A 17,334-nucleotide genomic window follows, 5' to 3' on the forward strand; every position below is an offset into this window, starting at 1 on the left:
GGTCCATAAAACAGCTATTCATCAAATGCTATTAAACATGGTGGAGCCTGTCCCATCTAGCACGGGCATTTTGTCAAAGAATTGAATGGATGGTTGCCAAAAACTACACAACATACCACTAAATCTACCGTCCTAATTCAACCAAATAAATACAGATATTAAATACATCTTCAGATTTAAAAAGAATTTCCTTCAGTGGGGACACTTTGTGTCGCGGGTATTAAATCAACCAAACTAATGATTACACTGCGAGGAATGTTTATGTTTGCTATAACAATTTATGCCTGCTGTTAATTATTTATGTGTAATTGAATTTTCAAGGAACTGTTGTCAGATTCACACGATTGTCGCCTGATTAGTAATGAAGTCAGCTGTGATTGCATAATCCAGCCTGTGGAATTTTTTTGCTCAGAGGTTTTGCCTATTTTCCACCACTCTCCCCCAGTCAGGGCACTTCAGCATGACAGCTGGATTGGCAACCTTCTCGTTCACCAGCAGTGGGGAGGTTTGGGGTGTCAAGTGGGGTTGGGACAGGAACGTGAAGACGGGCACCCAAGGGAGGGACGCTGGGATGGAAAGTTTTGCACTTAAAAGGAACCTACTTTCTAATTAGTACGGGTGTCAGGCTTTATAGGGACAAGGCAGGAGAATGGGGTTGAGAGGGAAAGATAGATTAGCCATGATTGAATGGCAGAGTAGACTTGATGGGCCGAATGGCCTAATTCGGCTCCTATCACATGAACTTACCCAATGTGGATAGACACAAGTGCTGGAGTAACTCAGCTGGTCAAGCAACATCTCTGGATAGAAAGGATTGGTAATGTTTTGGGTCGGGACCCTTCTTCATTCTCCAGAGATGCTATCTGACTCGCTGAGTTACTCCAGCACTGTATGTCCATCTTTGGTATAAATCAACATCTGCAATTCTTTATTTCTACCTAAAATGGATCCCAGCATCGGACACTCTGTACCACAGACCTGCAACTTTCACCGAACAGCCAGATATCCATTGTCTAAGTAATGAGACTGATGAATTGACTGCACCATCTTTAGTGAGGCATTTGACAATGTTCCCAAAGGTCAAGTGGTGCAGAAGGTTAAAGCAAGCTGACTAACTGGTTCCATATTGGCTTGGTGAGAGGAGGTAGAGGCTGGCGGTGAAAGATTGTGACCAGTGCCATACTGCAGGGATCGGTGCTGGGACCCCTATTGTTTGGTGTTGTAGTGTTTACAGTGTGGAAACAGGCCCTTCAGCCCAACTTGCCCAAACTGACCAACATGTCCCATCTACATTTGTCCTACCTGCCTGCATTTGGCCCATATTCCTCTAAACCTGTCCTGTACTGATTGGCATGTTTAAGCTCAGAAAAGGACAGGAAGGCCCTTCAGAGGGTCATCACGACGGCACAGAAGATCATCGGCTGTTCACTGCCCTCCCTGGAGCACCTGTTCAGCCTACGCTGCCTCAGCAGAGCGGGCAAAATAATAAAAGACCCATCCCACCCCGGCCACCGTCTGTTTGTTCTTCTGCCCTCTGGTCGATGTTTCAGGTCGATCAAATCCCGAACAAACAGACTCAAGAACAGTTTTTACCCCAGGGCCATACGAGAACTGAACACTACTTTCTGCACTAGGTCACACTGTTAAAACTTTTGTATTTAATACATTTGTATTTATTCTGTTTTGCATTTATTGCATATATGTTTTATTTTTCGTGTTACGCACTGTCAGGATTGCTATTTTTAATTTTGTTGTACCTGTTGCAACGACAATAAAGGAATTCTAATTATGGATGATACAAAAATTGGCGATGTTCAATATAGCAAAGAAAGGTGGATAGCAAAGAAAGTGTCCAAGTTGTCCAAGGCTACAGTGGGATATTGATCAGACACCAAGTGGGGCAGGGCATTGAAATTAAATCCAGACATGAAGCAGTCAAAAAGAGATAGGGTGCGGAAGAATATTGATGAACAAGAGGCCTTGGAGTTCAAATCCACAGTTCCCTGAAAGTGGCAATACAGGTAGCAAATATGGTGCTGAAAAAGCCATATGCTATGCTTGCCTTTTGAGGTCCTGACATAGAATATAAATGTTGAGGCATTATATCACATCTTACAAGACAGTGATTAGACTGCACTTGGAGTATTGTGTGCAGTTCTGCTTCCTAATCTATAGGAAAGGAGGTAATTTGGGCGAGAGCCTAAAGTGATATATGGTAAAAAAAAACACCTTTGATTCGACTCTGACGCTTGAAAGGAGATTAACCGGAACAATGTCGGAATTGGGTGGTCTTTAGTAATGCAGAGAGATTGGATAGGTAGGGTTTCTTTTCCCTGGAGCAAAGAAGGCTGAGGGAATGACTTAACAGAGGTATATATTTCTAAGCATATAAAACTACCAGAAGCATGGATATGGAAGATAGTCAGAGATTTTTTTTTCCCTTGGCAGGGGTATCAAAAGCAAGAGAGCATACGATTAAGGCGAGAGGAAAGAATTTTAAAAGGGATTTGAGGAGAATAGTTTTTATTTACACAGAGAGTGGCTAAAATCTGGAACATGCTGCCAGAGAAGATATTGGCATCAGACACTATGTTTAAGAGTTATTTGAAGAGGCACTTGAATAGGAAAATTCTATTTCGTATATGGATATGGATCCAATGCAGGCAAATGGGATTAGGTGGGCAAAAGGTCAGCAGGGACCTTGTGGGCCGATGGGCCCGTTTCTGTGCCGTACAACTCTGAGTGGCTCTGGTTTGCAATCTGAGAGACAGTATCCTGCATTTATAACTCTAATTTTTTTATCCTGCTCAGATGAAAGTTTAGTTTAGAGATACAGCGCGGAAACAGGCCCTTCTGCCCACCGAGTCCGCGCCAACCAGCGATCCCCACACATCAACACTATCCTACATGCACTAGGGACAATTTTACACTTGTACCAAGCCAATTAACCTACAAATCTTTGGAGTGTGGGAGGAAACTGAAGATCTCGGAGAAAGCCCACGCAGGTCACGGGGAGAACATACAAACTCTGTACAGATAGTCAGGATCGAACCCGGGTCTCCAGAACTGCAAGCACTGTAAGGAAGCAACTCTACCGCTGCACTACTGTGCTGCCCAAAGGACATCAAACTGATCAGAGATGAAAAGGGTCATCTCTCAATGGGAGATACCTCTGCTGACAATCGGAAATGTAGAAGCTGAGAAATACACAAAAGGCCATGGCTTGAGGTAACCAGATCAGACAGGAGAGCTGAAGTAAGTTGCAGAAAGAAGGACAGGCGATACCAGAGATCCAAACACAGGAACACAAATGCTAAAATCCAAGACATTTGTGGATTGGACCAGTGGGCACAGAAATAATGAATGAATAGCCAATTATGCAGATAATGCAGGGCACAACCTGCTAAATATGGGCAGTCTCACGTTAATGGAGGGCACAAGATAGCAGGCCAACAATTGTGTGCTTGGAATTTTCGTTTTAAACCACAAAAATTAAGGTTATATAAAAAAAACAAGGAAAAGTCAATTCACTCCTGGGTATGAAATCTGTAACCATGTTGAAAGAGAAATAAAAACATCAATTTTCTGACTAAGCATAAATCTCTCTAAAGGAAGACTGGATTCAAGTTTAAATATATATATGTTATTTACACAATGGGCCAACAACACACACCGTTTTCAGAGTACGCATGATTCATATTGTAATCTTTACATTTTCTGTGCCGCCCTTATAAATACAGTGTATTAGTGGGTTTTTTCCACTTTTCTAATGTGGATTTGGTTGTTGAATAATGAGATTGAGAAAAGGAATGGGAGAAATGTTGTCTGGTTGCTAATGTTAAGTGTGAGCCCCATGGCGCAACTCTCAAATTATACTGCCCTCCACCTTACAGAGGCCAATTAACCTACAAACCTGAAATAGACACAAAATGCTGGAGTAACTCAGTGGAACAGGCAGCATCTCTGGAGAGAAGGAATAGGTCATGTTTCGGGTCAAGACCCTGCTTCTGACTCGACCCGAAACGTCACCCATTCCTTCTCTCCAGAGATGCTCCTTGTCCCCCTAAGTTACTCCAGCATTTTGTGTCCATCTTCAGTGTAATAAAACCTACAAACCTGCACGTCTTTAGGATGTGGGAGGAAACCAGAGGAAACCCACATGGTCACAGGAAGAACATACATGCTCCATATAGACAGCACCCAAGGTCAGGAACACACCCTGGTCTCTAGTGCTGTGCGACAGCAGCTCTACAAGCTGCATCACTGTGCCGCACAGTTGTTGAAGGGGTCCAAACACCATAGTCGTTCTATGTAGAAACAAAGAACTGCAGATGCTGGTTTACAAAAATAGGCACAAAGTGCTGGAGTAAGTCAATGAGTCAGGCAGCATCTCTGAAGAACATGGACAGGTGATGTTCCTGTCGAGACCCTTCTGCAATCTGAATCCATCTTCTTCCGTCACCTATCCATGCTCTCCAGAGATCCTGCCTGACCCGCTGAGTTACTCCAGCACTTTGGGTCTTTTTTTTAACCATGGTGGCTCTGTTAACACTCTTGCATTGGAGATTGAGAGTTCTAATCTTAGCAGTTGAACAGAAAAATCTAGTTTGACCCTCCAGTGCAACGGGGAGGGCAGGAGGAATGGACATTGTGGCCATGTTTACTCTGACGTCGATCTAAACGACCTATAACACTATTCCAAACCAAGGACTCACCAGGTAGCTATTCTGGCCAACATTTAATCTTCTATAGAGTTCATGAACACAGACTAACTGGTCACTATCACGTTGCTGCTTTCTGTGTGCTATTTAGTTCCTGCTCTTCAGATGAATGGTGACTGGACCACATGAAGTTCTTCATTTAACACTGACATAAGTTGGAGGCTGTGAGAAATGCTGCACAAAAGAAGTTTTTTGTTGGAATGTTGTCATTACCGACACCACAACATCACTGAACATCATTGGCAGCATGCAATGATACAACATAGATCATTCCCCCTTCCCCTCCCTCTTCTCCCCTCTCCCATCAGGCAAGAGGTACAGAAGTGTGAAAGTCCACCTCCAGCGTCAGGGACAGTTTCTTCCCAGCTGTTATCAGACAACTGAACTAGCCTCTCACCAATAATAGAGCAGTCCTGACCCCCCTATCTACCTCAATGGAGACCTTTGAACTTTCTTTAATTGGACTTTACTGGACTTTATCTTGCACTAGATGTTGCATGCTTATCCTGTATCTGTACACTGTGGATTGTAATCATGTTAAGTCTTTTTGCTGACTGACTAGCACGCAACAAAAAGGTTTTTGCTGTACCTCGGTACACGTGACAATACTATACTAAACCAAACCAAACCAAACCCAACCCAGTTTCTTCCCACCTGAACCATCCTGTCACCAACTGGAAAGCAGTCCTGACCTACCAACTACCTCATCGGAAACTCTCGGACTATCTTTAATCAGACTTTACTAGACTTTATCATGCACTAAACGTTATTCCACTTATCCTGCCTCTGTACACTGTCTTCAGCTTGATTGTAATCATGTATAGTCTTTCCGCCGACTGGATAGTACGCAACAAAAAAGCTTTTCACTCTACCTCGGTACACGTGACAAGAAAATAAACTAAATACTGTAGCTCACCCTATCTCCCATCTCCCTGCACGAATCAAACATTGATGGTCTTGCAGCTTCCTCCCCTCAACCACCTCCGCTGCTGCAGTCCACCTATTGTCATTTTCCCAATTTCTACTCACACCCTGGAACCCACTGATGGGACCCACCATCGCAGAGTAGCAAGGAGCACCTAGTCAATGCAGAAAGTGTCCCGGTCATTTTCAGCCAAGGCTGTCGGCTTGGTGATAGGGGAGTTTGCAGAAGGGGGCCCAACAACTCCAAGGGTTACTGGAGTCCAACCTGCACACTCGCGCTTCCAGCCACAGATTGCATCAGGGGTGCAGTAAATCATTCCAGACGTCTAACAGAACACAAGTCTCAGAGGGAAAATATTAGAACAGACAATCAAACTCACGATCAAAGAATATCAGTTTTATGGCAACTAGCAGTACATGTGCAAAACAGAATCCGTGCGGGGAGATGCTAATAAATAATTCCACGTGATTAAGCGGCTAACTGATGAGTGGCAATTTCAGAGTAGATTTTAAGATCTACTTTGCAAATGGGGATAATCATATTTCATGGCTAGATAGAGCATAATGTATTGGAAAATTGACTTTTAACTGAATTAAGATCATTTAACTTCAGATTTTGTCTGGGGTTTTGTGGCTCAGAGAAATTTAAAGCTGCTTTGTGTTAAACCTGCATAAAATATCATAAGGTCATTCCCCTCGCCTCCTCTCCTCATCCCCCCCATAATCCGCTTTACTGAATATTTCTCGTCAGGTAGATTTAAGGCATTGCTGAGCCACTGCGGTTTCCGTATATTCACTGGGACCAGTTGAACTGCTTAGTTTCCAGTATTGTGGCACACCAATAATTTGTTCTATAGACCATCTTTGTACTGACTCAGATCACATTCATTCACCTCCACAGAATTTTTAAGCAATGCCTTCAATTATTGAACAATTAGTTGTTCAATAATGATGTTTCATTACAAAAGGATCCCAAACACCACTGTTTCATTCTCATACATGTTCACAAGTTGTTTCTGGGGATTCCTTAACCTGTTTGGATCAGTATTCATAGAGAAACATGAAGTCGTACAACGTGGCAACAGGCCCTTCGGCCCAACTTTCCCATGCCGACCAACATGCCCCATCAAACACTAATCCCATCTGCTGGCGTTCGGCCCATAGCCCTCTACACCTATCCTACTAACTAAGAAACTCAAGAAGAAAAGCTTGGTACGATTTCAAGGATCATGCCTTTAAATCTGAACAACTCTAAGTTGAGTTCCTGTTCTATGTACATCAATTCTTTTTTACTATTAAAAAGATTTTCTTTACATTTCAAATGGAGAGCATTTTTTTTCTCGTAATCAACCATCAACATTTTGGAGAGTTGCGTCTGCAACCAATTAAATGTCAATTAGCCAAATCACATGAGGCACTTGTATAGGGAAATCATGCACAACTGCTCAAGGGTTGCAAGATGTGCAAGTGGTTTCTCCGCACTGATCACTCCCTGCTGTATTGGTGAGGACTTACCTTGTAGTTCCTTGTCCTTGAATGGGTCATCGCCCTCTATGAGCTTGGACCGGGCGTTGCTGTCACAGTCTGGCGTTTGGTATCTGGAAGAAACAAGGGCAACGCTCAGAACGCACACCAGAACCTGTGGGCCTGGTGCCAACCCTCTTGTGATCTGTGACTAAGCTGATTCTAATGTGGTCAGGATTGCTAAACTAATCCAGCTGTCGAACAAGACAAGAGTGGATTCCCATCTTAGGCATCTGAGTTCAACAACGAAGTGACTGTGCACAATCTCGTACCGAGGGGCACCATTATTGCTCTGGTCCTCTCCTTCACTTCCGTGCCCATGTCCTGCCTTCTACAACTTCCCAGCCCTGGTCCTCCTCTCCCCTACCTTCCATGGGCTTTTGCTCTCACTCCCTCCCCAGAATCTTCCCCTCCCTCCCCAGTCCTCCTATTTCCTCCCCCTCCTTCTTCCCTTTCATGAGATGGGCAATAATTCTGGCAAAGGGTGTTTGACCCGAAACGTTATCCCTGGTTCTCTTTTCACAGATGCTACCTGATCTTCTCAGTGTCCTGCAGTTTTTTGATGTTCACAGATGATTATCTAATCAGTTCGAGCAGTACATCTCCTCACTCTGCTAATGTTCACACTGAACTCCAAAGTGACCATCACTCCCAGTAACCCAGGATTATATTTTTGTAATGGATTAAAAAAGAGGGGGTAAGCCTGGCGTTCATTTCATCACCAGATGGGAATGCCAGGCCATCTCAGGGTCAAACACACCACTGTCGGTCTGGAGTCGTATCAATGCCACTTTAGATGCAGGAGGAGTCCACTCAGTCCTTCAAGCTTGTTCTGTATTCAGTGCTAATCTGTCTATGACCCCAACTCCACATTCCCACCTACTGCCAGAATGGATAGATCATCTCCTGAAGGACATTATGAACCATTGGATGTTTACAACAATCCAGCAGTTCTACAGGCATTAGTACTAATGACTAGTTATGTTTCTATAATGCAAATTATATACTGAAGCTACGGTTGCAAATATGAATTTGGGTCACTGAGATATTAGTCAAGTATGAACAGCTAGCCAGCATCATACCTTGATGATTCTCATACCTTTTATGAGTTGAATTATTGCCAAAAGTACAGAGTGTGAAAATGCACATGTCAAGATTCAGGGACAGTTTCTTCCCAGCTGTTATCAGGCAGCTGATCCACCCCATCAACAACTAGAGAGCAATCCGGAGTTATTATCTACCTCACTGGAGACCCTCGGACTATCTTTGATCTGACTTTACTGGACTTTTCTTGCACTAAACGTTATTCCCTTTATTACGTATCTGTACACTGCGGATGGCTCAATTGTAGTCATGTATTGTCTTTCTGCTGACTAGTTAGTAAGCAACAAAAGTATTTCACTGTATCTCGGTACCTGTGACAATAAACTAAGCTAAACTACAATGATGTTTGCTTTCCGTGGCCCATCTGGTTCATGGTGGGTAATGGTTTTATTTCCCCATATCCATTGCATTGATTGGGACCCACAGTATTTGTTGAGTAACATGCACTGAGAAGCTATTTTAGAAGCCGAGACGCTTCTCATCTGTCCATTTTCTCCACACATGCTAACTGACCTGTCGAGTTTAGTTAAGTTTAGAGATACAACGCGGAAACTGGGCCTTTGACCCACCGTCTGCACCAACCAGCGATCCCTGCATATTAAACACTATCCTACACACACTTAGGACAATTCACACTTATACCAAGTCAATTAACCTGCAAACCTGTAAGTCTTTGGAGAGTGGGAGGAAACCAATGATCTCAGAGAAAACCCACGAGGACAACGTACAAATTTGTTGAGTACAAATTCCGTACAGACAGCACCCGTAGTCGTGATCGAACCCGGGTCTCTGGCGCTGTAAGACAGCAACTCTACCACTGATTAGTTTCTTTGAATATTTCTGAACCTTCTGTTTGTCAAGCTAGCTGTAGCAGTGATATTGTGTTGATCGTGACTGCCGACACATTTCAATCAGATAGCTGCTACACCAGCACAACCTGTGCCACCTGTAATTCTGTGATCATACCACTGGATATGAGCCAGTCTTTGTACAGAGCCAAACAAGACCACTGTCACCTAACGACACTGTAAAACCACTTGGTGCATGCACCACACTGACCCAGCACCTCGTGAACTTTCACCGGCTCCTGTGGGGCTTGGTGTAATCACAAAGCAATGTGACATCAAGAAGAAAAGAACTTTAACACCTCTAACAACATCTGACCAGATTAAGCCTCAGCCAGTGGGTCACAAATAATTCTTGGTTAGCAGCAGATTTCAATTGGAAGACACTGCTTAAATCCATACTAAAATCCACACTTCGGGGGTGCATAGTGAAGCAACAATAAAGTTGTTGCCTTACAGGGCCAAAGACCCGGGTTCAATCCTGACCTCAGGTGTTGTGTGTACGGAGTTTGTACGTTCTCCCTGTGACCGCGTGGGTTTTCCCCCGCACCACAAAGGCATGTAGCTTTGTAGGTTAACTGGTTTAGGTAAAATTGTAAATTGTCCCTAGTGTGTAGGATAGTGTGCTACTGTGTGGGGTGATCGCTGGTCGGTGCGGACTCGGTAGGCCGAAGGGCCTGTTTCCGCGCTGTATCTCTGAAGTAAAGACTAAAAGTCTGTAGCAGCGATACATAATCATAGACGCAGGGAAGCAAATAGTGTTTACACATCACATTTTTTCCCATTTAATCCTCACAGTCCTGTGCAGCTTTTACTTGTACATTGTGTACTGGTTGACTGAAGGCTGAGGCGGTGTTAAAGATGTACCATTGCTACACTCCTTTATATTCCTTAAGGTACATGGGATGCCAGACGAGCTGGCTAAATGAATCCAAACTTTGGGGAAAAATGCAAAGTGCTGGATGAACCCAGTGGTCAGGCAGCCTCCATCGAGAGAAGTGGACAGACGCCCTTTTGTGCCTGGACCCTTCTCATCTGTCCATTCTCTCTACACATGCGGAACCTGCGCAATTCCTCCAGCACAGAGGGCAGTGACTGAAGTTTTGCAACGATGACTCTGAGACTGACATTTTGATTTTTGTACAGAGAAACTCAATAATATTAGAAACGAGGAATTGCAGATGCTGGTTACAAAGGGAGAAACAAAGTACTGGATTAATTCAGCAGGTCAAGCAGCATCCCTGGAGAACATGGATCCAATCAGGGGGACTTCATTGAAACTTACCGAGTAGTGAAAGGCCTGGATAGAGTGGATGTGGAGAGGATGTTTCGACAAGTGGGAGAGTCGAGGACAAGAGGCCATAGCCTCAGAATAAAAGGACGCACTTTTAGAAAGATGAGGAGGAATTTTTTTTAATCAGAGGGTGTTGAATCTTTGGAATTTATTGCCACAGACGGCTGTACAGGATATCAATGAATCTTTTTATGGTAGAGATTGATAGATTCTCGATTAGTAAGGGTGTCAGGGGTTATGGGGAGAAGGCAGAAGAATGGGGTTGAGAGGGAAAGATAGGTCAGCCACGATTGAATGGCGGCGTAAACCTGATAGGCCGAATGGCCTAATTCTGTTCCGAGAACTTATGACCTTATGCTGCCTGACCCACTTAGTTACTCCAGCACATTGTGTCTTCTAACCATGCTGTATGGGAGCCAGGTTATTAGACATGATAATGTATATGGTCTAACAGAAAGACTATTTGGGTATGAGAGAGATGCTTTAACCTTATTAAATTGTATGCAAGCACTTTCCAGTCCTCTGTCCCATCCTGTATTACTACGTTTGTATCTGCTGCTTTGTTGTTTGGCCCTGACCATTTTGTTTAAAATCACAAACCTTCTTCCTCACCCGAAATCTAACTTCCATTCTATTCCCTGCAGTCCTAGATAATCAATTTGCCAACATGCTGGTTCCAGCCTGGTTTAATTGGAGTCCGTCTCAGCAGAATAGTCCTCTCTTCCCCAGTGCTGCTTTGTAAATGACATTTATCCAGAGCGAGGGAAATCTGTATCATCAACACCAGACCCTGCCAATCCCCGATGGCCATTCAACACAAATTGTGTTCTCAAAACAAGGACACAGAGTAGGAAGGAACTGCAGATGCTGGTTTTAACCGAAGATAGACACAAAAAGCAGGAGTAACTCAGCAGGTCAGTTAACATCCCTGGAGAACATGGATAGGTGGCTTTCAGGTCGAGACCTTTCTTCAGACTCATTGTAAAAACAAAGAACTGCAAATGCCGGTTAATACACAAAAGAGTCAAGAGTACTTTATTGTCATATGTCCCAAAACAGAACAATGAAATTCTTACTTGCAGCGGCACAACAGAATAGATAAACATAGTACAAAGAACAAAATGTAGAAACAGAGACCCAAAACAGTACTTATCCATGTTCTCCAGAGATGCTGCCTGACTTGTTGAATTGCCCCAGCACTTTTTGTCCTTTTGTGTATTAGCCAGCATTTGCAGTTCTTTGTTTCTATAAATTTTATGATAACAGTTGCCAAAAACAGAAGAGGTTGATCATGTTGTTAAATTAGTTCTTCAGCCATCCTGTCACTAATTGCAAACACCTTGACATCATTCAATGGGCTGGAATGTGTTCCGGTTAATTCTGCAATAGTTGGAACTTTAAACTTCTTCGATATATTTTGTATAAGTTGAGCTGTCGACAACCCCCACAGGGATAGTGTCTCTTTAAAGTGTGAGCTCATTGCAGAGAATGGAGCATTATTCAAGCAGCAGGCATTACATATTTACTGGGCTGAATCTTACCGGAAAGGTAGTGCTGTGTTAACAATGTAATGTGGTCCCGAATCAGTCAGCAAACTCCGGTGATTAGCAGATATGCTGAAAGCTGTGAATCTGCAGAATTTACGATATGATACGATACGATAGAACTTTATTTATCCCAGGAGGGAAATAGATCTGCCAACCGTCATAAAACACAGCATACATGAAACATGAAAAAGTGACAGGTGGAAAGGATTGGGGATGTGCGTAGATTGGGGAGGGAAGGAGAGAGGTGAGGAGGGAGAGGAGTCAGTCAGTATACCCCACGACAGAAGGGTGAGGAGTTGTGCAGTTTGATAGCCGCAGGGAAGAAGGATCTCCTGTGGCGTTCTGTACTGCATCTTGGTGGAACCAGTCTGTACTGCTCAGGTTGACCAGTGTGTCATGGAGGGGGTGAGCTGTATTGTCCTATTTGCAGCTTGATTTACACTGAACCACTAATGGTTTTGCACAATCTCGCTCTCTGCCTAACAGTAAGGCCTCTCTTCAGTAAGAACGATCTGAATTGTGAAGGGGCCCCATGAAACTCAAAGCAGAGAGTCAATCAGACAAGGGGCATGGTTGCGTAAGTGGTAAGAAAGCATTTTCCCTTAGCAGAGGTATATAAAACCAGAGGTTTAGAGGAATCATAGGGAGAACTTATCACCTAGAGTCAAGTCAAGTCAAGTCAAGTCAAGTCTACTTTATTTGTCACATAAGATGTGCAGTGAAATTAAAGTGGCAATGCCTGTGGATTGTGCTAAAATTACAAAACAGAATAGAAAAAAATAAATTTAACACAAAAAATAAATTAATACAGTAAATTAAATTAGTCCCTGGTGATATGAGAATTAACAGTCCTGATGGCCTGTGGGAAGAAACTCCGTCTCCTCCTCTCTGTTTTCACAGCGTGACAGCGGAGGCGTTTGCCTGACCGGTTTGAATCTGGATCGCCCTCCCTGAGAGGGAGATGGAGACTCTCTCTGCATTTAATATCGCCTTTCTTTGTATCATCTGAGAACCTGTTAATCCTATCTGCTATATTCACATTGTTAATGTTTATAACAAAACAGCAAGAGACCTAGCACTGATACCTTGGTCTTGAATTAACCCACCACTATTTTCTCTGCCTCCTATTACCAAGCCAATTTGGGATCAAATTTGTCAACGTGCCTTGGACTGATAACCCCTACTACTGCTCTAGCATGGACCTTGGGTTAAAGCCATCATCTTCTAGGGACTCCGCAACTCCCTGGTCCACTCGTCCCTTCCTACCCAAACCACCCTAACCCCGGGCACTTTCCCTTGCAACCGCACGAGATGCAACACCTGTCCCTTTACCTCCCCCCTCAACTCCATCAAAGGACCCAAACATTCTTTCCAGGTGAGACAGAGGTTCACCTGCACCTCCTCCAACCTCATCTATTGCATCCGCTGCTCTAGATGTCAACTCATCTATATCGGCGAAACCAAGCGCAGGCTCGGCGATCGCTTCGCTGAACACCTGCGCTCGGTCCGCATTAACGCCACTGATCTCCCGGTGGCCCAGCACTTCAACTCCCCCTCCCATTCCCAGTCTGACCTCTCTGTCATGGGCCTCCTCCAGTGCCATAGTGAGGCCCGCCGGAAATTGGAGGAGCAGCACCTCATATTTCGCCTGGGCAGTTTGCGGCCCGGTGGTATGAACGTCGACTTCTCCAACTTCAGATAGCTCCTCTGTCCCTCCCTTCCCCTCCTCCTTCCCAGATCTCCCTCTATCTTCCTGTCTCCACCTATATCCTTCCTTTGTCCCACCCCCGACATCAGTCTGAAGAAGGGTCTCGACCCGAAACGTCACCCATTCCTTCTCTCCCGAGATGCTGCCTGACCTGCTGAGTTACTCCAGCATTTTGTGAATAAATCTTCTAGGGACGTAAGGATTGGTCTTCCCATTGTGGGATTTCACGTTCATTTTAAGCAGTCTTGGATCAGCTGATGCACAGACAGTGCTCAAACTAAACCATGCAGTTCCGTCTGTCCCACAGCTCTCTACAAGCTCTTCTACAGTGCAGAAACAGGCCCTTCGGCCCACCGAGTCCGCACCCACCAGCAATCACCCTGTACACTAGCACTATCCTACACACTGGGGACATTTTTCAATCTTTGCCGAAGCAAATTAAGCTACAAACCTGCACATTTTTGGAGTGTGGGAGGAAACCCATGCAGTCACCCATGCACCCGCAGTCAGGATCAGACCCATGCACCCGCAGTCAGGATCGAACTCGGATCTCTGGCATTGTAAGGCAGCAACTCTACTGCTGCATCACCGTGCATGCCACCAATGAGACCTTCCCGTGATTGCTGGGATCTTCCCCTTCAGCTCCAGATACAATGTTCACTCACCTGGTAGAAGTTCCAGGAATTGGCCGCCCAATGTCCACCAGCACACACCAGCAGTACCCAGTCGACTGGTGGCACTGAACTGGTTTATAGAGCCCTGCCGCTGCACACTCTGGAATGAAGATGCCATCTCGTGGGTACTGCCGAGTTTCCTCCAGAGCCGTTTGCCTCTCTTGATCGCAGGAGGGCTTCTCTATTCAGAAGAAGACGACAAAGAAGAGAATTACTCATAAATCTCTATTTTTATTTTAATCAGTTCATATCCCAATTGCCGGGCTTAATCCCATTTTAGTGCTTTTGGCCAAATAGCTTTCATGTCAGACTAATTTAATTTTTATCCCTTCCAATGGGTTACAACATTTCCGCTGGCATGCTCACGGTGCTTTGGGCCTGAAAGAAAACAGGTCCATTGTTCTCCATATTTATAAAGTGACATAGTTCAAGAAACTTGCTGCAATGTGTCCAGCATCAAAAAATGAATGGCAGAAACAGGAGATCCTTCATTTCAGCTGCAGTGCAATTTGCTCACATTAATGTCGATCAAACATTTTTAATGTAAATAATGGAAATAGTTTTGTCTTCCTAGACTGAGAGAAAGCCAACATGATACTAAGTAGATGTGTACGAAGGAACTGCAGATGCTGGTTTGTACCAAAGATAGACGCAAAATGCTGGAGTAACTCAGCCGGTCAGACAGCATCTCCGGAGAAAAGGAATAGGTGACGTTTTGGGTGACATTTCGTCTTCAGAAGGGTCTCAACCCGAAATGTCACCGGCAGTATTCCTTTTTCTCCAGAGATGCTGCCTGGCCTGCTGAGTTACTGCAACATCATGTGTCTATCATGATGCTACTTAGAAACTTTTTATCAGGAGCTTCTTGGTTCTTGGTCCTCCAAAATATTCCAAATGGAATTTAAACTGGAGGTGGCTGGGTATGGATTTAAGCATGAAGGGCTTCTTGGAGAAGAGCTGCCTTAAATTTAGTTGCCTCTAGTTAAATAACTATAGTAGGGTGAAGACTATTCCATGCTTTAATAGCTTCCCTGCATTCCCATAAAGATCCCAACCATAACTTTGGTGGAACAGATCATTTTGCAGTGTGCACCCCTACCAACAATCGACCGGTCGATTCTGGCACTCATGTTTCAAATCATTTTGCACGTGACATTATCAGGAGTGCAGGATATTGCAATCAATGCAGATACCTGGGGCTCCGATAACATGCAAAGAACGTTTCCAGTAATGGGAGAGTAGAACCAGAGGGCACAGCCTCAGAAGATAAAGAGATAAGGGTGGTGTATCTGTGAATTCATTGTCACATATGGCTGTAGAGGTGAAGAAAATATATTTTATTAAGGCAGAGATTGATTGGGAATTTTTGATTGGGAAGGGCAGGAAAGGTGACAGGAAGAAGGCAGGTGAGTGGGGTTGAGAGGGAAACGTAGGTCATCCATGATTGAACGGTGAAGTAGACGAAATGGGCTGAATGACTTAATTCTGGTCCTATGTTTTATGAATAATGAGGCAAATTTATTTTCTTTGCCCTGGGAGATTAACGACAGAGAAAATGGGGAAGGAAGGTGAATTAGACAAGATAAACGCATCATCAAAACAGGTGCAAAACAAAAAGAGAAATAATGGGAAGAAATAAAAGAGTGGACAAAGATAAAGGGACAGGGAGACAGAAGAGAAATAATTCCCCAAAAGCAATCCACAGCTTATGAATGAGACTCCACACAAGGTTGTTCTGGGCAAGACCTGTTGAATAGCAGCCCTTAAAAACATTTATGCTGTTAAAAGGCAACTTATGCTGTTAATTATGAGGATTAACTTCCTGTGGTGGGCTTAATAAGCAAATAATGGTCAAATGCAGCAATTTTATGAATCTTCACCATTAAGAGTGAGCTCCCATCGTTTAATGTGGAGCAGCACAGATCAACAAGTAACATACCTGGAACAACTTCCAATCAAACAATCCCTCTTCTTACCACAATGAGTTTCCACATGCTGTGATTAAACCTCTGCTGTTTACAACACTTACCCACAAAAACAAAATCCACATAAATCACCTCTTTTGCAAATAAAGTGCCCTTTATAAAGAATTTGGCGAGCTTCCAGAGGAAGTGTTGTAAACAGGGAGGGGATCTATTTACTTACCAATTTCTGATTAATTATGCGTTTTTAATTTGACGGGCAGAAGGAAAACAAGTCGAGGGACTCATTCAAGTTGTGTTAACAGAACAAAAGGATTAGTTCAGAAATCCAGACTCCTTTTGTGCTTCTAAAATATGGGATGGTTTCTGTCTAAATTGCTAGTTAAAGCAACAAGGGCTCACTGAGAGGTGAACTTTAGCCAAGCAGCACTGTCTGCCTCCAATGAACTTCCTCTACCCAGATTTATTCTCAGTCACCAGCTATCATGTCCTCTTTCTAAGTAAAATCACTCCTGCATGCCAATCTGCTCACAGCAAGATCCCACAAAGGAGGTGAACGGTGGCTAATCTGAAGATAGGCAAAGTGCTGGGGTAACTCAGCAGGTCGGTCGGCATCTGTAGAAAATGGACAGGTGACGTTTCGGGTCAGGACCCTTCTTCAGACTGATTGTAGGGGAGGGGAACTGGAAGCAAGAAAAGCTTTATCCCCTTTTAGTTTTTTTCCTTGCACAGTTTGCGTGATTTGGCAACAGAACTATTCTGGGGCGTAGCCTTGACAGGGGTGAGGAAAGCCTTCCCTGTGTGGTCCTTCCATCAGCCTTGGAAATCTGTCTTCACCATGAACTACCCTGGAGAGGAAGGACAGGGTGATGTTAAGGGCCGGGATGCCTTCTTCAGACTGAATGTAGGACTTGGGGGTTGGGGGGACTGGAGGTAGGAAAAGGCCAGAACAAATCAGGGCCGGCAATAGATGACCAAGGAAGGGTGGAGCCCATAATGGGCCATTGTCGCCTGGGAAGGAAGTGATAATGAAGGGTGTGAACAGTGGAACTAGTAGGACAACTAGGGTGG

The 17,334-nt window shown here is 44.2% G+C and overlaps 1 protein-coding gene across 5 annotated transcripts in view; it reads right to left on the reverse strand.

Annotated features, from left to right (window-relative positions):
* The window catches only part of smoc1 (SPARC related modular calcium binding 1), a 184,954-nt gene that overhangs the window by 90,975 nt on the left and 76,645 nt on the right, over positions 1-17,334 (reverse strand). For all 5 annotated transcript variants that reach the window (XM_078406264.1, XM_078406266.1, XM_078406263.1 and 2 more), the window contains exons 8-9: positions 14,333-14,522; positions 7,161-7,243 (exon numbers count right to left, since the gene is read on the reverse strand). In XM_078406264.1, the coding sequence (XP_078262390.1) occupies positions 7,161-7,243; positions 14,333-14,522 (273 nt within the window). The remainder of the gene's footprint in view (positions 1-7,160; positions 7,244-14,332; positions 14,523-17,334) is intronic.

The sequence above is a fragment of the Rhinoraja longicauda genome, chromosome 10 (assembly GCF_053455715.1).
Source record: "Rhinoraja longicauda isolate Sanriku21f chromosome 10, sRhiLon1.1, whole genome shotgun sequence".
NCBI lineage: Eukaryota > Metazoa > Chordata > Chondrichthyes > Rajiformes > Arhynchobatidae > Rhinoraja > Rhinoraja longicauda.